Raw genomic sequence first — 25925 nt, forward strand, 5'->3', positions numbered from 1 at the left:
CAAGGGAAAAATTCCGAGGGTAAGCCCATTATAATAAAGCTTAAGGAAGGATGAATGAGAAACACTGCAGCTGGTTCAGGAAGGGAGCCTTCCCGATCTGTTCCGACCCCCACTCGTGATTACTGTGTGACGTGATCGTGTCACTTCAACTTCTGAAGCTCCATTCCCCTTCTGAAAGATGGCGATAATAATCCCTGAGGCGCTTATCTGTAGGACTGTTACAAAACAGTTTAGAAGGGGGAAAGGGGAGCTATCATTAATGGCGTCTATTAAATCCATCACCACTATAAAATGATTACTCCAATCCTGTGTTATACTTTGGAGCAAGGAGTGGTGAAGAGTGTAATTAGTTGGGAAGTTAGGAGCCCTGGGTTCTGTCATTGACTAGTTACATGATGGACAAAGCATTTCCCCCCTTTGTCTTCTGCAAAATAAGGAGTTTAATAGATAAATAAATCATACCACGTAGAAGTCATGCAATATATTATGCTACAAGAAACAGAAATATAAGGATTCTTAGAAGCTTGCAGAGACTTGTGTGAACTGATGCAGAATGAAGTATGCAGAACCAAGAAAATAAGATACACAATGACCACAACAAGGTGTATGGAAACAACAACAACAAAAAGAAACCGAATGCTTTGTGCTCTTGATGGACAACTTTGGCCCTGGAGAAAATGTTTATCTTTCCCTTTTTTTTTTTTTTTTTGAGAAGATTTCTACAGATAAGTAACAATGTATATGCCATCAGACACAGATGATACATTAGTTTTGTGGAAGTCTTTTTTAAAAAAATTATTCTTTATTATGAGAGATGGTTCATTGGATGGTTGATAGAGGAAGGGTATATTTAGAAATGTAAATGATTTAAAAACAAAATATATCAAATATAAAACAAATCAAATCAAATAATAAAACTAGCAAATCAAATTAAGCTGTTTTGAAAGGAGCTAGAGTAGATGATGTTCCCAGAGATGCATCTCAAGGCCACTGCTCTCACTCTGTCCTCAGAGGACATGGAAAACAGGTGGTCACCCATTTGCTTTCTTCCCAAGGTAGCTTTCCAAGGGAAAAATTCTGAGGGTGAGTCCATTATAATAAAGCTTAAGGAAAGACGAATGAGAAACATTGCATAAATGATATATATTATAGAATGTAGTATATATAATATGCAACCTGAGAGGGTTTGCCCAGAGCTGCCTCCATGTTACCTCCTTGTTGTAGGTGCTCACTGAGAGCAATAGGCTAAAAAATGCAGCAAGGAGTTAGGCTAGGCATAAAGAAAAACTGCTGGACAAGTGGGTGGTGATGTACCCAGGGGTACACAGCCTGTGGTGGAGAAGGGCAGAAGTCAAGTTGGGAGAAGCCCTGTGGAGGACCTCACTTTCCCTGAGAAGGAAGAAAGCACATGGGTGGAGACTGGCATCCATCACTTTCACTGAGACTCAGGCTTTGCTTTCTGCATATCTGGAGAAGGACCTCAAAGTAAGTACTGACTTTGGGTACAATGAAGCCAGATTGATTGTTTTCCTTGGTCCATCAAGAAGTCTTAGCCGCAGCCCTCACCATGTCCTGCCGACACTACAAGCTGGTGATGCCATTTTTGCCTTGCATACACAGCCCCGTCCTTTCCCTTCCCTTCCCTTCTAACTCCTCCCTTGAGGCTCAGCTTACACCCCATTTCTCCTGGAAGCCACCCCAGACCTCCCGAGGTCACTCCTTATAAAAGCTACGAATCTGTGGTTTCTTCATGAGAGCGGAATTTTTAACTCTCCCTCTCTAGCCCTGGCTCCGCCGTCACTAGGCTATGGTGATGGATTTAGCGCGAGCTCTCTGAGCCTTAGCCTGCTCACAATCTCCCCACGCTGATGAAGTGGGGAGACCCTGGACCTCTGCCCCCGAAGATCCAGCAGCCCCCAGAGGCCCCTTCAGTTTCCTAAGCAGAGCATCGGGCCGCCTCTCTCCCTCTCTGGGGAAGAAGTCTGCCCAGGGCCGGAGGAATGGAAAGGCGACCGTGGATGGGCCAGCCACTGCCCAGAAACCGCCTCCTTCCTCATTCACGCCATTCGTCCAGCAAACCCCCACCTCGAGCCTACCGAGCACAGAGCCCTGGGCCGAGCCGGGCGGGGAGGAGATAAAGGGCAGGCCAAGGAGCTGTGTGAAGCACGGGCACTGCGTGTCACTTACCCGGGAAGTCGTCCTGCTGGATTTTCCGGTACTTTGGAGGACGCCCGATCCTAGGGAGAAGCAGAGAAAGGCCGCGGAAGTCAGGGACCCGTGGGCTTGGCGGTCAGGGTCACTGCTGCTGCGCTCCTGATGCCCGTGGCCCTCCCCCAGGAGATACCCCTCACCCAGCCCCCAGCCCTGGAAGCTGGGAGGCCTGTTCCTACCGGCCGTGGTGTCGGGATTTCTTCCTGGGGGTGAAGCCAATGAGATTCCTCTTGCGTGCAGAGGCCTCGGTGTCGGACAGCTCAGCCTTCACGCGGCCTTGGTTCCTCTCGGCCAGAGGGCAGCCTGAGAGGCAATGGTGGGCCGTGAACTTTCCCGTGACATGGCCGGAGCCATCACAGCCGGGGGTGGGGCACTTCCTGGGAAGGGAAAGGAGACACAACCAAAGTGACCGGCAGTCTTGGGACCGGATCCTGCTTCCTGCATGCCCAGGCCAGAGGACCCCGAGTCCTCTGCGTGGATGTCTCTGCGGCCCCTTCCTCCGATTGGCCTTTTCCTCCCGGAACCTCCACTGTAGGGAGGCCAGCCGTGCTCATTCCTTCTTCCCCAGGCCTTCCTTCTCCACCATGCCCCCTTTCAACTTCTTTTTATGTGTAGTCTTCCCCATTAGAATGTAAGCTCCTTCAGGGCAAGAACAGGCTTTCCTTTTGCTTCTATTTGCATCCCCAGTACTTAGCACACAGTAAGCACTTAATAAATACTTCTTGATTTGACTTTTAATCTGTGGCCTCTTCTGGAAAATGTTCATCCCTATTCATCATTATGCTCTGTCCCCTGTGCCTCCATGACCCAGACTCAAACTCCCCCCCCCCCCAGTCAGGTGACCCAGACTGGCCAGGACTGTCTGGACAGACCCAGGGAGAGATGGTCAGGGAGGAGGAATGGGTTAAAGAGAGTGGGCTGAAAAGAGAAAATTCACATGGGCCTCATGTAACAGTTATGGTATTTACAGAGTTTATAATTACAAAGTCTTAGTTAGAAGGGGCTTCAGAGGGTACTTAGGCTGACCCACTCCCACAAGAATCTCCAGCCTAACACACTTAATAGACAGTCATTAGTCTCTGCTTCCCCTCTTCCAGAGACGAAGCTCCTTTTCTCCTCATGAGGCCATCCATTCCACTGTGGGCCAGCTCAGACTGTTAGCAAGTTTTCCCTTATATTGAACCGAAATCCATTTCCTAGTGGTCTCTATGCATTAGTTCTAATTCTATTCGGAGGGCAAATAGAATTCATTTAGTCCATCTTCCATGTCACAATCCTTCAGATATCTGAAGCCAATTTGTGCCGTCATAGTTTCCCTGAGTTTTCTCTTCTTCCAAGTTAAACATCTTGGTTCCTTCAATTCACCTCCATATGACGTGATTTCCAGTCCTCTCTCCATCTGGGCTCCATCTCTGGGAGCTTCAGTTTGTTAAAATCCTTCATAAAACATGGCACCTAGAACTAAACACAATGCCGCAGATCTGATCTGAGGAGTCTCCTTTGTTGTTTTTCTTGAGTGTTTATCTTCAAGAGTGCTCTCTGAGCATCTTCTCTTGCTCCTTGTCCTTTGAGTTTTAAATCCTCTTCAGAAGTTCACCAAGTGTCTAGACGTCCAAAAGTTCTTCCCAATACCCAAGAGATGCCCTTTGTCCCTGATGGGGGCCCCAAGGGGAAGCAAAAAGCAGGTTTGGGGAGAGGGAAGACAGGGTCACCTTTTAGGTCAATCTCAGATGCTCACCTAGCACCACCCATGGGCAAGTTTGGACTTCAGGGTGTATGTGTAAGTGTCCACCATATCTCAGGGAAAGTGAGAGAAGGTCATCCAGGGCAGGAGGAAGGGGAAAGCTTTGCTTGATCACTCATTCACTCACCTACCCACCCACCCACCTGTGGTGAAAACTGTACTTGGAGGTCTTAACGTGAGGTGGGCTTTTACAGCTGAGTGGGGGGCAACCCCCAGGAGAGGAAGAGCTGGGTTCTCTGGGTCCTAGAGAAGAGAGAACAGGAAAGAGGGTTAAGTCAAACTAAGTTCCTGTGGTTGCCACCCCCCAGTTTAAAGCCTTTATGTCAAGAACACATGATTACTTAGTTCCTAAAAACTCCTGTCTATCCACCTTCACCATCCCTTCCCACCTCCCGAAATCCAGGAAGGAGAAGTGCCAGGACTCCATGAAATGAAGAAAAGGGATCTGAACTAAGGGAGAGAAATACGAGGATATCTCCAGGGGTCTCTGCTGGGTAGGGGGTCTGCATAGAGTTAGGGGTATGTGCCCAGGGGTCCCTGGGGGGGACAGGTACATACTGAGTGGGGGCTGTAGGGGATGGCCAGTCTTGGAGCACCAGCCCACAGGATGTATGTCAGGATGATCAGAATCAATCCAAAAGTCATAGGCGTGACTCCAGCCATCAAAGTGGAGCTGAGGAAGCAAAAATAACCTGGCTCCAACACCCCCAGGCCACTGCCAGGAACTCCTCCCTCCCCCTTGAATGGTTTATATAGAATGACAGAGCGAGAGGGAAACTTTGCAACTGGGTCCAAGAGATCCACAGAGGAAGAGAGAATTATAACCCATTTCTCCCTCTGATCTGAAGTTTTCTAACTACCCCACAGGTTCACAGGATGTAGCTTCCCTTTCTAAACTCCTGATTCAATCTACCCAATTTAATAGGATCTCTTTTTTCCTTACACTCACTTCTTTAGTAATCTCATTCACTTCCATGCCTTGACTATCACCTTTATGAGATGACTTTATCTCTGGTCTTTTCATTTCCTCTAAGTTGCAAATCCACATTTCCAACTACATAAAGGGTATCTCCAACTAAAAGGCCTCACAAAACTCCACATATCCCTGGCTAGAGTTACCTTTCCTTCCAAACCTTCTCCCTCTGATCCCCCAGTTCTGTTTTGTTAACTTGGTTTCTTATGTTTGAAACCAGCCCTCTGAGGACCTATTTCATCCATTGTGTAGCTGCTGCCCCTGCCTTGGAGTAGAGCCTCTCTGATTCCCATTTACCTCATCACATATATATTTAATCCTTCTATGGCTGGAATTCCTGCTCTATAATGAACTGTCTTCCTTTGAGACTTTTTCCTCTCGTATTCCTTCCATCTTCTGCTTCTCACATCCCTGGCCTTCCTTTTCAATAATGGTTGGACTTTCTCTCATACTCCCAATTCAATGAACCTGAAGGAAGGGTAGAAATATTCCTATCCCCTAAGGCCTTCCTTTCCAATATTGGCTGGATCTTTTCTCACATTCCCAACTCACTGAACCTGAAGATAGGGTAGGACTATTCCTGGCTCCCCTTTGCCCCTACCTGACTCTTTCTCGAATGTCTTAACAACCTCTCCTTATTGGCTATTATTGATCTCCTCATCTCAAGACATGTTCCCTCCTTTGTCAAGAAGTTCAATACCTGGCTCAAAGTCTCTCTCCCCACCCCAACTCTGTCCTAAGTCTTTCAGCTTACATGCTGAGTTTTCCCAAATATCCTAAACGATCAGTTCCTCCATCTTTCCTACTCCCATTCCCTATTCCTGTATTCCATCTCAGTTACACACAAGTCATACTCTTGACCTTGTCATCACCCAAAAGTGTTCCACTCAATGATCAAGACCTTTGCAATTATTTTATCGAATGAAAACATCTCATCACTCCATCTCTCCCTACTCCTTACTCTTCCCAAACCTATCTATGTCTTCACTATAACCTGTATTTTCTCCAGCTTTCAGCATTTTGTCAGATTGTTTCCCCTGCTCTAATGACCATCTTCTTCTTTCTCAAGTCTGACCCAGTGGTGGAACACTTCATCTCTACAATGTCTGATACTCTCAAATCCCTTGTTCCCTTATCTTAATATTAACCCTACATCATTCCCTCCATCTGTGTACTTTGTTCCTATTCTTCACAAAGAAAAAGGAAGGGGACAAGCATTCATCAAGAGCCTATTATGTGTCAGACACTGTGTGAAGCACTTTTAAAATACCATCTTACTGAATCTTCACAATAAACCCAGAATTAATCTCAGTTATTTTTGTTTGTTTGGAGGCAATCAAGGTTGACTCACCTAGGATCATACAGCTAGTGAATGTCTGATCCTGGATTTGAACTTGGGTCTTCCCGACTCAGGTCCATTGCTCTTTGCACTATGCACAGCTACTGGACAGATGAAAATCTCATACCCTGCTGACTGGGTCTGCCACAAAATTATATCATCTCATCTTAACTTGGCCCTCACTGCAGCAAGGCAATCTTTTTATTCCTCTCTAATTGATCCTCTATTCTACTCTCCACAATGACTCTTCCAAATAATTATTCTCATCTCTCTTCAAGCTTTCAACAGCATCTCTTACCTTGTTACATGAAGTCCTCTCCTAATACTTTACAAAAAGATAGGTCATTCATTTTGATCTTCTTTCTTCTTCCTCCTCATCTCACAACTCCTTGAGCATCACTCCCACCATTTCCTTCTTTATCCTGGTCTCCAACAAACCCACAGCCCTCTCACTGAGGTCAAGCCCTCTGATCTTAACCCTTCCCATCTTCTCCAGCATATTGTCCCAATTATAATTTTTCTTTCTTTAATTTTTAATCTCCATCTACTGATTCCTTATATTTTGCCTAACCTTAAAAAAACCCTCACTAGATTCCACCATCCCTACTAAATTTTGATTATGTCCTCCCTTTCTCAGCCAAATTTCTTAAAAAATGATCTATACTCATTGCTTCCACTCCCTCTCCTTTTACTCTCTTCTAAATATTCTATAATGCAGCTTCTGACCTCATGAGTCAACTGAAACTTCTCTCTCCAAAGTTACTAGTGAAAAGCTGATTTAGGAAAGGACTTGAATGTGCTTTCCAACAATAAATTCATGACCCTACTCAAAAATCTTCAGTGGCTCCTCATTGCTTATTGAATAAAGAATTAACACTTGTCATTCAAGGCCCTCCACAATCTAGTGCCAAGTCACCCATCCCTGCAATCTATATTCCAATCTCAGTATATAAACTTTCTTTTCTCCTCTCTCATTCTGCCTTCTGTCATTTTTGTGCTTTTCTCATACACTACCCCATAGGCGTGGAATGAAGGCTCACATCACCCTTCCCACTTCCATCTCTAGCCACTGAATTTCCTCCTCCTTCTCAAGGCTCAACTTCATGAAGTCTTCCTTGACTTCTATCCCCCTTCCAATCTCCCAGAGTACTTTGTGACTTTCCATTTCCCCCTTCTTAGAACTCTCTTCAGTTTCAATTATTTTTGTTCATGTCCTCTTCCTGATCACCTCTTCCCCCGTCAGATTATAAAACTCCTTGAGAGCAGGTCCTCTGCTCTATCTCTATCTTTGTGTTTCTAGCACGAGGGACAGTGCCTTGCATAGAGGAGGCAGTTAAATGTTTTTTAGTTTGCCTTGAAGGGCAGGTTGGCACAGAGTCTGGGGAACAAAAGCAGGACAATGTTGGCCAAAGTCAATATTGCTAGTTGACAAAAGTCAACCTGGTTAGCTGACTCCCACCCAGTCAGCCCACTCTCCTTTTCCAGCCCTTGCTGCCACCTTTATCCTGTGGTCTTCCACATCCTCCACGCTGGCCACTCGGATCAGAGCTGGACTTCTTCGGTCCACGGCTTCAAGCTTCATGTTGATGAGAAAGCCATGGGGTGGTCGCTGCAGGGGACAGACCATCAGGCTGAGATCCCAGCTCAGGGGAGATTCAGGGTGAGTTTCAAATGGAGCTCAAACTGAAGGCTGTCTGACTGGCTTTGTCCACTCTGCGGTCTCCTACCCCAGTTGGTGCTCCGTGGGGATAGCTGCTAAGGGCTCAGAGCCCCTCAGAGCAGAGGTCAGACCCCAGGGAGCTGTTCTCTTTAGGTCTCCAGAGGCAGGTATGTGTACTGTTGCATGCCCTGCAGTCTCAGGACAGACAGTGCTGGAGCAGCCATGGGGTAAATCCAACACCTGGGCCACTGAATCTCAGAACTGGAAGATCAATGGTCTAACCTCCTACCCAGTGAAGAAATTTCCTGTACAAAATTCTTGACAGTCATTTAGCCTCTGCCTTAATAGCCCCCCTGACAGGGAGTAGCACATTCTTTTTGGGACAATTCTACTTATGAGGAAGTTCTTTAAAATGAGGCAAAATCTGCTCCCTTCAATCACTGTTACACAACTGGGAGCCAAGCAGGACAGAGATCCCTCTTCCATATGAGAGTCTGTATTTTTTGAAGACTAGAGGCAATTTGGAGAACCTAATTGGATTATTCTTATTTCTGAGGTCATGGAAACATTGTGCTCATTTTGTATTTCCTTTATTTTCCTTTTGGGTAGGAGTGGGTCATAGGTAGCCTCCAATTAAATAAGAACATGGGTGGAACAACTCACATTTCGTTAAGGAATGAGAAGTCTTCCAGATTGCCTAAGAATAAGCCTGGGGTTATAGAATGGATCAATGACTTGAGCAGGGAGCAGAGATTATGAAATAAACCCCATTCTCATTTAGTCATAAGACTTAGATTTAATACATGGCCCAGAGAATCTGTGTCTTGCTCAAGGCAATATTCATAATAACATATTACTTATAAATCATCTTTTAAAATGCCTTCTTATACAGTAACTCAATGAGTCTTACCTGGGAGGTAGGAACCATAAATATTAGCACCCCATTTAACATATGATGAAACTGAATAAACTTCAGAGAGGTTAATGACTAGTTTGTGATTATTTAACTAGTAAGACTCAGAAGTGAGATCCAAATTCAGATCTCTCCTGGATGCAAATTCAGCATTTCTTTCATTTCACTGAGCTGGGATTCATATTCAGACTTCCTGATTCCAAAACCAAGATTTTTCCCTATTTTTCTCCCTTGCTTCTTATTAGGATAAATGAGTATGTGGACTCTCCAAGGTGGAAAGGAATTATTTGGGCCAAACAAGATCCAAAGTACTGTCCTCAATAGAAGAATTTAGCATTTAAATACTATCCAATTTGCAACTGGGCAGATTTATTTGCAGTTCTAGCCACCTGACTTTGGTATATTAATTCTGAATTTGAAATTTTTTTTTTGTAGATGAAACCTAGACTATGCACTCTTGTGGCTACAAGTTGGGGTGAGAGTGGAGAATGGTACAAGGGAAAGAAATAGATGCTGGACCTGGCCACTAAGATGTTCTGGCAGGAGCAACAACATCAGAAGAGATAGAGAGATCAAATGTAGCTAGATCTTCCTCCAGGGCTTAGCTCAGGTGCCACTTTTTACAGGAAGCCATTTATCTTTGATTCTTCTTGTGGTTAGTATTACCTCTCCTCCCACTGTCCTATATCAATTATCTTATATTTATTTTTCATTTTATAGGTTGTATTTCCCAGCAGAAAGTAAACTGCTTGAGAACAGAGATTGTCAGTTGTTGTTGTCTTTATAGATCCTAGAACAATACCTTGTACATATATTTTTAATAGCTTTTTATTTTCAAACATACCTTGTACATATTAAGATCTTAACAAGTTCTTGTTGAATTGAATGGGATCTGATTCTAGGGAGACAGGTCAGGAAGGATCTAGGAATTAGGTGACCCTTGGTTAAGGCTGATTAGTTTATTCTTTCATTTCATCAAACACTTACTAAGCACCTACTATGTGCTAGTCCATTATATTATGGGAGCAGGGATTGTGTTTTGCCTTTCTTTGTGTTCCTAGTACCAGGCACATAATCAGTGCTTAATGGCTGTTGACTGAATACTAGATTCTGGGTATTCAAAGACAAAAATGAAAATTTTCCTTCCCTTTGGAAAAACTCAGAAATGCACATATAAAATATATCAAAGATGAAGAGAGCCATCTGCACCCAGAAAGAGGACTATAGGGAATGAGTGTGAATCACAAAAATAGTATTTTTGCCTTTTTTTGTTGTTGTTTGATTGCATTTTGTTTTCTTTCTCATTTTTTCCCTTTTTCATCTGATTTTTTCTTATGCAGCATGAGAATTGTGGAAATATGCATAGAAGAATTGCACATGTTTAACATATATTGGATTACTTGCCATCCAGGGGAGAGAATGAGGGAAAGGAGGTAGATGGAACACAAGGTTTTGCGAGGGTGAATGTTAAAAATTATATATGCATGTGTTTTGAAAATAAAAAGCTTTATATAAAAAATAAAGTATATCAAAGAAACCCAAAAAGAGTGGTTAAAAGTCAAAGCCCTGGAGTCAAAGGTAAGGGTCATCTAGATCTATTCTAAAAGAACCAAAGATGTAGAGCTAGAAAGGTCCTTAAAGGCTATCTGGTCAGATAAGTTAATTGATCCAAGGTAATACAGAATTTTAATTCAGGTCTTTCAACTCCAAATCCAGTGCTCTTTCTCTTGCATGGAAATAGAGTGGGGGGGGGGGGTCAATGAGGCTTGTCCTCCCTTTCTGAATCCTTCCTATGATCTGTTGGATCTCTGAAAGTAGCAAGCATACCCTTTTATCAGGCTTCACTTCCATCACTGCTCCTCCCATGGCACTTACCACTTTGAAAGCCCAGGAAGGGACAGCAGAAGTTCCAGTCTCTTCTAGGTATTTTTCCCAGCAGAAACTGTCAGGATCTGGATAATCTAGAGGGGAAGATGACAGTAAGCTATGATGTGTTGGGAGCTTGGAGAGCTTGCTTCTGTTCCCTGTCGTCAGGTAGGAAGGAGCGAATGAATTAATGGATTGGGGCTACACTGGATGTAGCTCCTGTATAGCTCTATCCTGGGCCAGCCAGGGAACCAAATGGGAAAGGGCCAAAGGGGAGCTAATCCTCAGCTGCCAACCCCTGGCTTGAAGGCTCTGGACCCTGCAGAATCCTGGCCACTGAGACCCAGAATCCTGGGTGGGAGGAGAAGAGGAAGAGAAGAGGAATGGTCTATTTTATCTGCCCAGAGGATCATTTCCAAATTGTTCCCTCTTTCCCCTTTGAGCTTTGCTGCTCTGGCTCTTTTCTCCTATTTGTTTCTCTTCTCTGATTTTTCCCTAGAGAAAACGCCTGAATTACTTGATCTCAATTTGCTTTGCTCATTGGGTGTGTTGGGTACATGTTTGGACTCCTAGGGAGCTGAGAGTGCTGACCTTCCCTACATTCTCTTGGAGTGTTCTGAAAGGGTCCAGGCTCCTGACACTTTTCTCCCCCAACACAAGGTAACAAGGTGAGTAGTGCCCATGGATTGAGAAAGGGCATCCCTCCCACCAGAGTCTCCCATAATCGAAATGTACTAATTGGAGGAGGGGGACAGGAGGGAAGGATGGAGCATGGGGGAAGGGATCAGCCAGGTCACCTTGTGGAGGGGTGAGAGGTTTTCCTTGCTTCTGGCACCAGCCAACAGGGTGGATGTAAGGACTGCTGGGGTCACACCTGAAACACAAGGAGACCTCAATGTTCAGAGTGCAGCTCTCAGACTCTGGGCCCTCTTAAAATGAGCAGAGCTTCAGGGATCAAATAGCTTTGGCTTACTAATTTTTAAAAAATCTCTTTAATGTTGAAAGTATATATAATAGAATTTTTAAAAAAAACATTTCCGGGTGATTATGGAAAAACTTAAATAGTATAATCTTGTTTCAATAGAAATTATGTTTTAAATAATTTGTCTTAACCTCATGATGTTTTTCAGACTAATTATCTGATTAATTAGAGAGTATTCCCTAAAATAACATAAGGTGACATTTGATTGTTTTTTCCTTCAAGTTAAAAAAATTGAATGATGCCCTCTATTTAAAATGTTGGCCAATGGAGAAGGAGGAAGCTTGGGTGGATTGGGAACCTAATCAATGAACCCTAGGTTAGCTTCCCCCAGCCCCTACATTTTTCTTCTTTCCATCTTTTCTCCTCTTGATTTTTAGCAGAATATATTCCTTCCCCTAGTTAAGGCTCCCAGAGCCTTGAGATACTGTCCATTCTTGAGTGCCCCGGCCTGTTAGAAAAAAATTAGCAGTCACCTTTGAAAAATAAGGAGAGAGGAACAAAGAAAGATTGGGGGGGGGGAGAGAGAGAGAGAGAGAGAGAGAGAGAGAGAGAGAGAGAGAGGAGAGAGAGAGAGAGAGAGAGAGGAGAGAGAGAGAGGAAGAGGTGGGCATGAAGGGATAGAAAGAGGTAATAAAGAAATAAGGAGGCAAGGAATCTACAGTGGGCTGGCCTTAGAGCCTCTAGTCACTTCCTAGAACCCCAGAAATAAGGGGCAGAAAAAGGAGGCTCAATTCTATTCGGACCTGAGAGCGTCTCCTCTTCAACAGTGGGGCAGCGTCCTGACAACCTTGGTTAGAACCGCAGGGGCTGGAGGTCATAACTCTGGCTAAAGGATCATAGGCTTAGGGGTGGAAGGAACTTTATTTTCTTGGATAATATTTTTAAAGTTGGAAGAGGCCTTAGAGCTTGTTTAGTTCATTTTAAAGGTGAAGCAACTGAAGTCCAAAAAGGACTTATCCAAATTCCAGTTTGGTAGAGACAGCAGGATCTGAATCCAAGCCCTGTGATTCCTTTCAGTTTACAGGGTGGGTATGTGAGTGTTGGTCTGGAAGTCTTGGGCTAAGATAGCACCTCTTTCTCTTGTTCTGTCTCCTAGTTCTCAAGATCAAGAACCCAAGATCACCGCCCCCGCCCCTACCACTCCAGGATGGCTCCCACTACCAGTAATCATAGGTGTCGTCCCAGTTGTCAAAGTGCACCAAGAAGCGACCATTCACCACGTCCGTGACACTGGCCACGCAGATGAGGGAGGGGTTCATGCGGTCCACAGCCTCCAGCTTCATGCCCACCTGGAAGCCTGTGGGCACTGAGCTCTGTAGGGTAACACAAGCCCCTCTGTCACAGACCAAACAGGGCTTCGGTCCCTGCTCAAAGCCACTGTCCCACTCTTGAATCCAATGACAGAAGAAGAGACAGTAGCCCCATGGTCACTTTGAGAAGGAGAAGGTTGGGGAAATAGGAGCTAGTCTGGTGCAACCCCTTAATCTAATTCTATTTTTAAAAACTGAGAGTCTACTTACTATCTGCTGGGCACTCTCCTAGGGACTGAGGATACAAAAGCAAAAGCAGTTCCTCCTCTCAAAGAGCCTAGATCCTATCAGATTTCTCAACTCACTTTCAATCTTGTAAAGCTCCTTCAAAGGAGCTGGCCAGAGGGATTGAGATGAATGACTGGTCATTACATAGCATTCATCAGGGGAAGGACACAGGGAGAATGTCCTAGGGAATGGAACTAGAAATTTATGATTACCTTCCCTACCCAGAACAGAAGTGTATGGCCCCCCCACCCTTCCCTGACACCTCCAGGTTCACTCCCTGGATCTGGACGAGTAAGGGAGTCCCTGTCTAGTCGAGGGAGGAGAAATCATTCCCCTGATCCAATGGAAGGGCAGGATACCCTTCCTCCTGGCTCATGAGTTTAGAGCTGAAGGCTCAAAGGCCACATAGTCCAGCCCTTACATTTTAGATATGAGAAAATGGAAGCCTAAGTAGGGTAAATAACTTTATAGTCACACAGGCGTTGGGGTGACCAGAAGTAGGAAGAGACTCTTCTAGTATGGCAGTGGGGAAGGGGGTTAGTTACTCACATTGCTATGGTTGGAAAACAGGTGCTTGGGGGCAGCCTGGGCCTTGGTGCTTCGTAAATAGTTGCTCCAGCTGAACTCTTCCTCCTTGTAACCTAGTCCCCTCAGGGGAACAAACAGAGCAGGGTATGGAAGCTAGGGCATGGCTTGGTCCTTGGGGGACAGGGGAGCATGAAAGGGACAGACCCCGGCAGTCAGGTAGGGCAAGGCACCTACCTCCAGCCCCAGGAGAAGTTCAGAGCCTCCTTCCTACAAAGGAGAGCCTCCCTCTTCCTCTAGGACTTGGTGGCCATGGGGGGGAGTGGGTGGGAAGAGAAGTGGTGAGCTAGGGAGTGGAGGGATAGGGCAGACATATCTACTGGCCCGTCCTGTCTGGGGTGGGCTTCGGCCAAGCCTTACCTTTGGGGGGCTGTAGTCTGTGTCCAGTCTTCTCAAACCAGCCAGCGGGGTGGATATTGGGGGAATCAGCATTGAGCCAGAAGTCATGGCACTCGGAGTAGCCATCAAAGTGCAATCGCATTCGGTACCCACAAACCTAGGAAGAGGGGAGACACAAGAGCTCAAGGGAAAGAAAGTCTAGTATCAGAGCAGGGGCCAACAGCTGAACCTTAACTTCTCTCCCTCTCCTTCCAATTCATACTCTTTTCACCTCCATGTTCTCCTTTCTGCTCATAAGCATTTATTAAGCACCTACTCTGTGCCAGGCACTGTGCTAGGTACTGGGGACGCAAAGACACAGAGAGTTTAAATTATGGGGAAAGGGAACAAGAACAACTTGGGGAACTTCATTCTGGGCTTATGTTTTCAAACTCTCTTCTTCTTTGGGAGACTCATCTATTCTCAGAATTATAGGGGAGACTCTCAACTTTAAATCTCTTCCTTGACCATTCTCCTCTAAGTTCCAGGTCAGCATCAGCAGCTTCCATGGGCCAAGGATATCCCCTCCTGGATGCTCAACATGTCCCAAAATGAGCACAGCATATTCATCCCTGGCTAAAAACTTGGTCTTCTTCCTGATTCCTCCCTCCACTCCACAACACTATTCTCCTAATAACCTTGGAACTCCAAAGCCATCACAGACTATTCTGAGAGGGGCACTGATGCTGGAATCGTGGGGCCTGGCTTAAAATCTCACCTCAAATGCTTATTGCCTTTGCAATTTTGGATAAGTCACTAAAACTCCCTGAGCCTGTTTCCTCTTCTGCTTGGTCATCTGCTCTATCACTGGCCTTCACTTATTCATTTTTGACAGTCTTAAAACACATGCCCACTATGCAGCAGACTGAGCCAGACTCAGAGGGTGTAAAGTCCCACAGGAACCAGACTCTGCCTTCAGAGAGGCACATTTTCAGCACAAATGCCACTTTTTACAAAATGTCTTTCCCACTGCTAGAGGATCTTCTCTTCTCAGATTAGACTTTGGGTTTTTTTTTTTTTTTTTTTTTTTTTTTTTTTTTTTGGTGACTACATAAAAGAAATTATTCTCTGTCTCATTTCCTATTTAATCATAATCACTGAATGGGCATTGCTTCAGTCAAACTGAGACCTGTTAAAGACCTTAGGTTAAAAAGTCCAAGGTCCCCCACTACATCCGGGGCCTACTCCAATTGTCCTGAGGGCAGAGAAACTTTTTTGCTTCCTTTGTATTCCCAGCAGCCAGGACAATGCTTGGCACACAGGATGCATCCAATAAATGCCAGCTGATTGACATATTATAAGAGGGAGGCAAAACTAGCATACACTTATTAAGAAGGGATCCTTAAACAAAGAGAGGAAAAAGGTACATAATTCAAAAGCCTCTTTGTTTGGGGCCTTGGTTCTGAGATTGTCTGTCTTCTCCATGAAGGAGAGAGACCTCGCTGGGGTTCAGATAATCCTGCCAGGCTGAAAAGCCCTTTCCCTCTGTGAGGCACTCCCCTGGTTCTGGCTATGTCCATGCCCTGCCCAGTCTTAAGGATCCAGCCCCAATCTATCCTTCCCACTGGTGACTGTCCTACATAATCCTGAACTTTAAACAAACAACTTCTACAACTATCCCCAAACATACCCTTTGCATGTCAGCTTCAGATTTTTTGCCCCTAAGGATTATTTCCCCTTTATCTTTGTGCTTTCCAAACTCTATTCGTCAGGGAAGTCTTCCCAGAGAAGTTGGGGACCCAAAGGATCGCTTTCACACTCTTACAAACCTGCAGCTGCCATATACAGCTCCACTGCCTGGTGCCGGGCTCTGCGGAGGATCCAAAGCCCCCTCCCCACTGGGAGTGCACTGCACAGAACTCACCTCCACCACCGTGAGGATAAAGTACATGGATGGGTGCTGAGGGTCAATCCCTTCCAGCTTCATGCCCAGCTTGAAGCCATTCTTGTTCTGAGGGAAAGCCTGGCACTGTAAGGTAAAAAGGAGAGGCAGGCACAGCCCTGATCCAGTGTGAGGGTCCTGGGGAGGTGGAAGGCGGGGCTGAGGAGACCCTAGTTAAGCATTATTGGGGGAGGGAGAGAAAGTGAGGCTTCCCCCCCAAACATTTTCATGAGCTGAGAATTAGACATTAGGGAGACAGATTTAAGAGATGGGTCAGGGAGCTGGGCAGTATCTGGGCCTCCCCCCTTCCAGCCTCTCTACCCCGGCTGTGGCTGGGACATCACTAATGTTAGACATGGGGCCCTGAGTTCTGGGGTACAGAGGCAAGTAGGATCTCCCGTGGGGGAATTCCAGGACTCACATCATGGAAGAGATCCAGCGGCGCCGCGATGGCCTTCTGCTCCTCCAGGTACGCGGCCCACGACCAGCCGTCCTTCTTCTCCTCCCCAGCTCCTGCAGGGACAGAACCCTTGCTGGCTGCAGCCTGACGCCTGACTCTGCTCCGGAGGCCCTCTGAATGCTCCATCGACCATGAGGGCGCGGGCTGGAGCCCAGGAGGGACCAGCAGGAAAGGGGAGGCTAGTCTGCTTGGTTCCTGGCCTGCTTGGACAGAGCCGTGTGATGTAAGGAAGGTAGTAAGGGCCGGGTCTGGAGTCCAAGACCTGAGGCCTCACACGCAAAATGAAGGAGAGAGACCAGCTGACCCAGTCCCCTTCCAGCTTCCTACTTATCAGCCTGTTTTCCCAGACCTTTTAGATCCAGGACCCCGAGGCACTGTGAATTTCTCTGGACTGCTAGTGGGTATGGTGAGCACTCAGGTGGAGGTAAGGAAGGAAGGAAGGGAGTTAGGATCTGGTTAAAGAGAACAGAATAAAAAAAGAAAGGCAGGGGCAGAAGTCAGGCAACAAGCACTTACATTAAGTATCTACCATTTGTGAGACTAAATACTGGGGGTAGGGAAAAAGGCAAAAACAGGCCTCATTCTGTGGTTTGTCCCTCACAACTGGCTTTAAGGGAGGGAGGGCTGGGCACCAGTCTCATTTTCTTCTCCTGGGCCATCGGGATCCAGTGGCCAGATGCGAGTCAGGACAACTGGAGATGGCCCTGGATGCACTGGGAGACCTCGGCCTTTTTAAGGTCTTTAACAGGTTTCAGTTTAAAATAATGCCAGAGAACACTAAAGGATAGTGGAGAGAAAAGGACACCAACCCCAGGGGGAAAGTACTGGACTGTGTGACTCTGGCTTTCTCTCTCTGGGCCTCATGGACCAGATGGTTTCACAGGGCCTTTCATAAGGAATATTCTACAATTATATATATGTGTATATATAACATATATAATTATAAAACTATTTGTCCTTCTGTCTCTTTTATATAGGCAGCTCTACCCTTACTGTGCGACTCCACAGAACCTCCCTGTAAGGCTAGTACTGTACAAAGTAAGGAATGAATCGGGGTTTCATCCTCATTGAGCTTAGACAAGCTGGAGTCTTGAACAGCCTGAATCCCCCACTTCCAGGTCTCAGTCAAGAGCCTGAATGAGGAACTATCTGCAGAATCCCAAGATCCCACTCACACCCCTTCTCAGGGCACAGCTCATTTTCCTGCCTAAAAACTAGATGTCTGCTATGAAAAAATGGGATTCTCCAACAAATGCCACTGCAAAGAAGACATCTGTTTAATTGAAGCATTCTATCTTCACTTTTAGGGGATTGTTTTTTCTTTGTTGTGGTTTTCCCCTTTTGTTCTGATTCTTCTTTCACAACATGACTAATGTGTAAATATGGTTAATATGCCTATACCTGTATAATCTAAAAAATATCTGTTTAACAAAATTAATTCCGCATCTTTGCTGTGAGACGACTCAGAGACCCAATTCTCTGTTATATCATCCAACAATGAACTTTCTCTAAGTCAGTGATTCTCCAATTTTTGCGCCTCAATACTTTTATACTTCTAAAATCTATGGAGGAGTCTAAAGAACTTGTGTTTACATGGGTTAAATATGTATATTTATATTTACCATATTAGAAATTAAAATGGATAAATTATTAAACTATTAATTATTAAAAATAATAAAAATAAAGTCATTCATTGCTTGTGAATATAATTAATATTTAAAAAGGAGAAATAACTTTTTTCAAAATAAAGAGAAATTAGTGAGATGAGTGGTACTGTTTTATATATATATATATATATATATATATATATATTTTTTTTTTGAGGCTGGGGTTAAGTGACTTGCCCAGGGTCACACAGCTAGGAAGTGTTAAATCTGAGACCAGATTTGAACTCAGGTCCTCTTGAATTCAAGGCTGGTGCTCTATCCACTGCACCACCTAGCTGCCCCTGTTTTATATATTTCTGCAAATTTTCTTAATATCTGGCTGATTTCTCCTATCTGCTTCTGCATTTAATTAATCAGTTGTGATATACTACTTTGGCTGAAGTATATGAAGAAAATCTAGACTTATGCAATTATGTAGTTGGAAAAGAGAATATTTCTGTGGGTATTTATCTTAGTATTCTTATAAAAATAGTTCTTATCTCACGGATTTTCTGAAAGGGCATTCACAGGCTCAGTGTTTTACAACCACACTTTGATAACTGCTGCCCTAGTTTACTGCAAATGTTGAGATGCAGAGAATTCTTTACAGTTCTTTTGACCTGCCTTTAAATGAAGGTCACCCAAAAAAAATAAATAAATGAAGGTCACCCTTCTAACCATACTGGACTCTTAAATAAAAACTACCTAAGTTCCAGAGCTCACCCGTCAAAACCAAGAAAGAACAAACACCCAGCTGGGGGAAAAAAGAAGGTAGAGGGGTATGTGTGGGAGCTGAGAAATCCAGGCCTTCTCTTATTGGTTTCTGAGCACTGGGGTTCTGAGGTCACTTGTTTCATCTGCAGTGCCCACATATGGACAAAAAATTCATTTAATGAAATTTCATCAAAAAACTATTTAATGGCAGGTACCTTCAGACATGGTCAATGTGAGAATATAAATTACAAAGGTTTTCTTACTCTTTTCAATGGAGGGAGAAGGGAGTGGATAGGGAGAAGCGGACTGGGGATGGTGATGGGGAAAGAAGGACCTGGGAGTTTTAGTGGACTACAAATTAATTCCAAATCAATGAAATAGACTAACGTGTCAGTCTAAAACACCAGTGCTATTCCAGGTAGCATTAATACAATAATATCATGTCTAAAAAATAAAAAAGAAAGATAACTGCTCTAAGACATTAAAGGAATTAGGAAATAAGATTTAGTATATTAGATGGATCTTCTATATATAACTGTTGGGAAGAAATAGATATGGATATCATAGAATAAGAAAGTCAGGAATAACTATAATCTGCATTGATAGATTTGTTTTTAAAGTTCTAAGAAAATTACTTAAGAGATGTGGTGGAATTCACAGAGGGTCAGGGCTGAAATGATTCTTGAAGATCTTCTAGTTCAAACTTTTCATTTTACACATGAAAGAGCCAAAGGACTAGCATTTACAGAGCACTTGAAGGTTTGCAAAGCACTTTACAAATGCCATTTCATTTTGTCCTTACCACAATCTTGGAAGGAAGGTTTTATCCATTGCACCACCTAGTTACATGTTATTATGACATGCTGCCCACCTACTGATAGAGTTGAAGGACTCAGAGTATAGAATGAAACTTTTTTTGTTGGATGTGGTCAATGAAGAAATTTGTTTTGTTTGACTATGTTTGTAATAAGGTTTTTTTTTTTCCTCAATTGAGAGAGAGGAGAGGAGCAAGGAGAGAAGGTATATTTTTGCTGTTTGAAAAAAAATTTAATTGAACCCCCCCCCCAAAAAATAAAGAAGTCAAATCCAGAGAGGAGAGAAAATCCAATGGAGATTTCTATTTACCACTAACTGGTTGGATGATCTAGATCAAGTCCATATGATATTCAAGTTCTTTTCCTGCTATCCCTTGTTGAGGTTATGAAGTTAAGTAATTTCCTCCCTCTGACCATATCATTGACTGGTTCTTTTTATTCCTCTTACAAGTTTCATTTAACTGAAAGGCCTATCTTCTATTAATATTAACCTCACTTGACCAAAATCTGTCCAGTGGTTTATGAAAATTTACTTTAAGCCATAAACATTCTTTAGATAAGAAGCCAGAGAAAAAATTTGCAGCGGTGCCAGACTCCTTGGTAAAATATAAATCTTCCTCCTCAACTAGACTATTTGTGAAACCTCTAAATGTAGTTTAATTTGTAACCTGATTTCGTTTACCTATAGATTTTGTTTGATAAAGTTTGTTTCCTTAGGAAATGCATGAAATTATGGATATGTTTGCTAAATTCATTCAATTTTTTTTTTGACATTGAAGGAAGTATGCTGTCTTATCTTATCTTTTATGGCTTAAGAGGAATGTACAAGATTGCAGTGGGTAAAAGAATTATTTCTGCCTCTGATGTAATTTTGCTTATAAGAGAGCTTGTTAGAATACTAATGAACGTTTGGGTTTTCTCTGAAGCCTGAACTTTTGGTTGAGCATAATAATAAAACCTAGGTTTTCACCTCCACAATTTCTGCATTGCGGTAAATGTATTTTGTAGCAGTTACCTATCACATGAACTCAGAGAGGAAATATTTCTCTCAAAGTTTACAGCAGTATGGGAATAGCTAGGAGATATCATTACTATGATCATATTGAAATATTTCAAAAAATCTTAATTCTGTTTGGTAACAACCTCTCTGTGTAAATCAGGATTTTCAGTTCTGTTCTCAATCTCTCTGTTTTATTTCCAATTTGCACATATACTCAATAAACTCAGGAATTTCTTCATTTTCACATAGAATGGGAGGTAATATGGAGAGTTAATTGAAAGTTATTGAGTACACAGACTAAAAAAGTTTGGGACATTCCTGACCTAGTTGATGATTTTTAAGAATTACTCTGGTTGGGAAGTTCACTGTTCTTTTGCTAGCCAGCAGACTCGGAATGTGACTTTATAGTTTCTAAGGTGACAGACCCTCTGTCCTTCACCAGGTCCAAACCCGAAGCCGTGACAACTTGGCAAGCCCTGTGAGAACCTCTGATAGGCCAGGCTGGTCTTCAGGTGTCCCCTCCACGCCCTGACAAACTACTCCAGAAAGAAGGTAGTGGAGGCTGAGTGTATTAGGCAGCAGAAGAGTAATTCTGTTGCTTGCTGGGACACAGAACATGGAGTTGGTCCTACCCCCTCAGATACACTACTGATTGGCAGAGGGTCAGGGTAAGGCACTTTCTTACTTTCAGTGCAATATTTCAAGAATGGCAGCTCATATAGAATCAAAAAATGGACTTTAAATGTATAAAGTTCTCCATGTGGCCAAGCGGGAAGAGTCTACATCCCCCCAAAACTAAACCTGTCCTTTGGAGCTAGAAGCTAAGAGCCAGCAGACCCCTCCGTCTAGCTGCAGCAGGGCCTGGAGAAGCCAGACTTTGGTTGAAGGTCACTTTGTGGCAGGCAGCAGAGAAGCCAGCTGAAGACTGGCAGGTGGCCAGAGAGAGCCACAGCAGCTCAGCAGGAGCGGAGGACACCAATGGACATTCATGGTTCTGCAGCACTGAACTTAGGAGCTGCTGAGGTCACATATATTTCGCTTTGTTCCTGGTTGCTGATAGCACATATTCCTCCCTGCATTGCCAGAGCAGTGATAGGAAAACTTCTGGTACTATCTTTTCCCATTTGAATGAAAGACATTGAATTTTATTTGTCATAACCGTTTAACACTGGTTATCAGAAGGACACACACTTCCCAAGATCCCCGGACCTCTCCCCAGCTTGCCTCCTATGAGGAACAGGGAAGACGAGAAGCGAGACAGATGGACCACTTTCGGTCACAATCTTGAGCTCTAAGACCCAAACCACCAGATCCCCATCCCTGTCCCATTTTGCGTTTATAATACCTAGTCAAGCATATTTCCTCTGGGGATTGGTAGCCTCCTTGCCACACTGCTTCATCAGGGTTTCTTTCTCCCTTCCCTTCCATTTCCTGTTCTGTTCATCTGCCTTTCTTCCTTCTCTACATCAGCCATATTCATGGTATTGGATTCAAAGACCTGGGAATAATTTAAGGCTGGAGATCCCTGAAAGGCTGAAAATACCATGGGGTGGAGGTGGTTTTGTTCAGTAGGCACCCCTTACTCTAAAAAGCTAGAACTGCCATTATAAATGTGGAAATACAATTAGAAGAATTGCACATGTGTGACCATATCACATTACTTGTTGTTAGGGGAGGGGGAGAAGGGAAGGAGAGAGAAAACTTTGGAACACAAGGTTTTGTAAAGGTGAATGTTGAAAACTATCTTTGCAGGTATTTTGAAAAATAAAAAGCTATTATTACTTAAAAAAAAAAAAGAAAAGAAAAGAAAAGACTAAAACTTTAAAAAAGAAAGAAATCTAGTACCTCTGTGTCCCTGGGCCAGCCTGAAGCAGTGGAAAGGAAACTGAATGCAGAGAAAGAGGACCTTAGCTTCAAAGACTGAAGGAAAGTTCTTTTTCCTAGTCTTCTCTAGGCCTCTGCTGCTCATGATGGGGTTGTACTAAATGAAGATCAACTGAATTAATCTTTCCCCTGGAAAGAGCACCAAATTTGAAGCTAGAGAAACTGGGTTCAAATCCATTCTCAGCTATTTTCTATTGATGTGATCTTGAACAAGTAACTTAATTTTGTTGGACTTCAGTTTCCTCATCTGTAAAACAAGAAGGATTAGAATGGGTGACTTCTAAGGTCCCTTCCAGTTCTAAATCTGGGATCTTCTGAAATCAAAGGCCCTTTCACATCCAAGAGAGGCAGACAGCACCCTGGGAAACAGCAGTGTGTATGTAGATGAAGAACCCACTGATTTCTATTAAAGCTGTTGTCCCCATTACTCCTTCATGGAACACCCCAAAGAAGCAACTCTGCTCTTGGTCCTCCTGTGAGCATCCTGGTTCTTCCAGCCCTCGCGTTCTCACAGGTCAACAAAGAACCTCAGAGATGTTCATGATCTTAGGGCATGGACAAGGAGCATTGGTATCTGCCACAATGGCTTCAGGACTGGCCAAGGAGCTCATATTAGAAAAAGGAGAATCTACTAGGAAGCCCTTAGTGTCTATTAGAAAAGCACTAGCTTGCCATTACTGAGTCTGTATCTCAAGGAAATCATAAAGGAAGGAAAAGGACCCACATGTGCAGAAATGTTTGTAGCAGCTCTTTTTGTGGTGTAAAAGAATTGGAAAAGGAGTAAATTCCCATTAACTGGGGAATGGCTGAACAAGTTATGGTACATGAAGGTAATGGAATATTACTGTTCTAATAAAAAATGATGAACAAACTGATTATAGAAAGGCCTGGAAAGACTTACATGAATTAATGTTGAACAAACTAAGTAGAATCAAGAATACATTATACATAATTGAAGAGGGTGAATGAAGAGGGTGGTAAACTCTGGGCAGAGATGGGTCAATGGTTCTTTTCTGGCTGTCTATCTTTCTTCTCTCTCTTTCCTTCTTCCTCCCTCCAAAGTGCCAAGGCCAGATCTGTAGCGAATGAATTCGTCTACTCAATGCTGTGATAAAACAAAATCTTTATTGATTAGGAAAGGGACGCAGCAGGGTTGGAGGGCAAAAGGCTTCCAGGGAGAAAAGCCTATAGCAAGGAATAGAATTTTGGAGATTCATTTTATACACAAACAGGATCATAAAACAGAGTTTGTATTTACAAAGGACTTTTCTGCTTCCTTTGGATATAGAGAAGTTTGTATATCAAAGAAGTTCCTCAGGAGGCTGTAAAATCCTTTGAAGTTTGTATAGGAAAGGGATTTCTCTTGAGGATGTAAGATTCTGTTAATCATTTGCATACTGGGCTATCTACTTTGACCTCTTCAATAATAACAGCAAAAATGTGCAATGATAACTATGAAAGGCTTGGTTCTTCTCAGTGGTTCAGTGATTTGAAGTCATCCCGATAGACTTTGGACAGACATGCATCCAGAAAAAGAACTAAAGAGGCTAGGCTGAATGTAAATCAACACTTGCTATGGTGACTTCTTCTTTTTTTTTAATCTCTCCCGTTTTTTCTTTTGCTCTGATTTTTCTCTCCCAACATGATTCATAAAGCAATGTGTATTAAAAATAAATTTAATACAATAAAAAAGAAAAGCACTAGTTTTGGCTGATTTTAGAAAATTATGGAGAGAGTTGTATGAAATAATGAAGAAACATGACCAGAACCAGGAGGACATTGTATACAGTAATAGCAATATTGTTCTAAGAACAAATTTGAATGAATAATTCTTTCAACCCAAATCAATTACAAAAGACCAATGAAGGAAGACATTATCCACTTCCAGAGAAAGAATTGATAAATAGAAGTATATACAGTGATTATACACAGACACATATACACACACACACTTTTTGAGTCTAATGATAGCTTTCTCTAGGGTAGGATGGGAAAGGAAAAAATGTGCAGAGCAGAAAATAAACAAAAACTTTGAATACTATCTTGAGGAAGATGGCAGATTAAATCAGAAAATTTCAAGCTTTCCAGATTTCCTCCACAAAGAAGATAAATAAAACCTTGTAATGAACATTGAGTGACAAAAATAAAAAAAGGAATTGGGCAGAACAGTGGTCCTCCTGGGACAAGTGGATCTGAGGAAAGATCCCCAGAAGGAAAGCTTGGCCTGGATATGAAACAGTAAATACTGAGTCTGGGGGTAGCTTGGTTGCAAGATAGCCTCTGTTTCAGCCACAGGCATTTTCACCTCCCAGGCAGTGTGGGGAATCTGAACGGGACAGATTGAGGGAAAGGGATGCCAGACCCAGCCGTGTGGCTGAGACTGGACACTGGGTGAGAAGGACCAACACTGCCTGGTAAGTGCAGAAGCAGTGGGGTGGGTCAAAAATTAACTGTAAGAAGAACCTGAGGCAAGAGGCTCCTTCCCCCACACCCTGGACTAAGGGGCTTATAATAACAAAAGCATACATTTAAGAAGAAAAAGCAGGCAAGGAAGAACCCAACCCAACCAGTTACTCTGGAAATAGGAAAGAAGAGGGTGTGTGTCTCAGGAGATACTGAAGTAAAAAAAAAAAAAAAATCCTCTCCTGCCCCAAAGAGTAATGTCAAAGGGTCACCTGCCTAAAAAAACTTACTGAAGCACTCAAAAAAGGCTTTAAAAATCAAATGAGAGAGACTGAAGAAAAGTTTAAAAAAGTAAGAACAAGCCAAAAAAAACAAGAACATTCAACCAACTGGAAAAGGAGATTCAGAATCTTAAGAAAGAAAACAACTTGAAAATTAGGGCAAGGAGAAGCCAATGACATTATAAGAGACCAAGAAATGATAAAACAAGACATAAAATGGAAAAAAAAAATAGAAGATAACGTGAAACATCTCACAAGAAAAACAACTGATTTGGAGAACAGACCAAGAAGAGAAACTATAAAAATCTGACTAACTGAAAACTATGATCAGAAAAAGAATCTTGATAAAATCATATAAGAAATAATTAAAGAAAATTGTCCTGAAGTATTAGAACAAAAGGGGAAAGTAGAAATAGAAAAAAAAAAAAAAATCCACTGATCACCACCTTAAAGAGATCCAAGGAGGAAAACCTATAGGAATATCATAGCTAAATTCCCAAACTTGAAGGTTAAGGAGAAAATATTGTGAGTAACAAGAAAAAATCAAATATGGCAGAGCCCCAGTTAGAATTATACAAGACTTGGCAGTATCTACAGTAAAAGACCATAGATCTTGGAACACCACATATTGAGGAGCAAAAAAGTGAAGTT

The 25925-nt window shown here is 43.2% G+C and overlaps 1 protein-coding gene across 9 annotated transcripts in view; it reads right to left on the reverse strand.

Moving 5' to 3' along the window:
• The window catches only part of L3MBTL1 (L3MBTL histone methyl-lysine binding protein 1), a 69063-nt gene that overhangs the window by 14766 nt on the left and 28372 nt on the right, over positions 1–25925 (reverse strand). For 8 of the 9 annotated variants that reach the window (XR_012486719.1, XM_074292379.1, XM_074292376.1 and 5 more), the window contains exons 9-20: positions 16493–16584; positions 16054–16158; positions 14172–14307; positions 13776–13867; positions 12850–13001; positions 11504–11580; positions 10716–10801; positions 7766–7876; positions 4514–4628; positions 4099–4198; positions 2391–2588; positions 2188–2237 (exon numbers count right to left, since the gene is read on the reverse strand). Coding sequence is in view for 8 of the 9 variants with exons in the window: in XM_074292379.1 (XP_074148480.1) it covers positions 2188–2237; positions 2391–2588; positions 4099–4198; positions 4514–4628; positions 7766–7876; positions 10716–10801; positions 11504–11580; positions 12850–13001; positions 13776–13867; positions 14172–14307; positions 16054–16158; positions 16493–16584 (1314 nt within the window). In the remaining variant the exon portion in view is untranslated. Of the gene's footprint in view, positions 1–12; positions 1573–2187; positions 2238–2390; positions 2589–4098; positions 4199–4513; positions 4629–7765; positions 7877–10715; positions 10802–11503; positions 11581–12849; positions 13002–13775; positions 13868–14171; positions 14308–16053; positions 16159–16492; positions 16585–25925 lie in introns of those variants that run through there. The other variant, XM_074292381.1, reaches the window with a different exon arrangement.

This window comes from Sminthopsis crassicaudata, chromosome 2 (genome assembly GCF_048593235.1).
Source record: "Sminthopsis crassicaudata isolate SCR6 chromosome 2, ASM4859323v1, whole genome shotgun sequence".
Taxonomy (NCBI): Eukaryota; Metazoa; Chordata; class Mammalia; order Dasyuromorphia; family Dasyuridae; genus Sminthopsis; species Sminthopsis crassicaudata.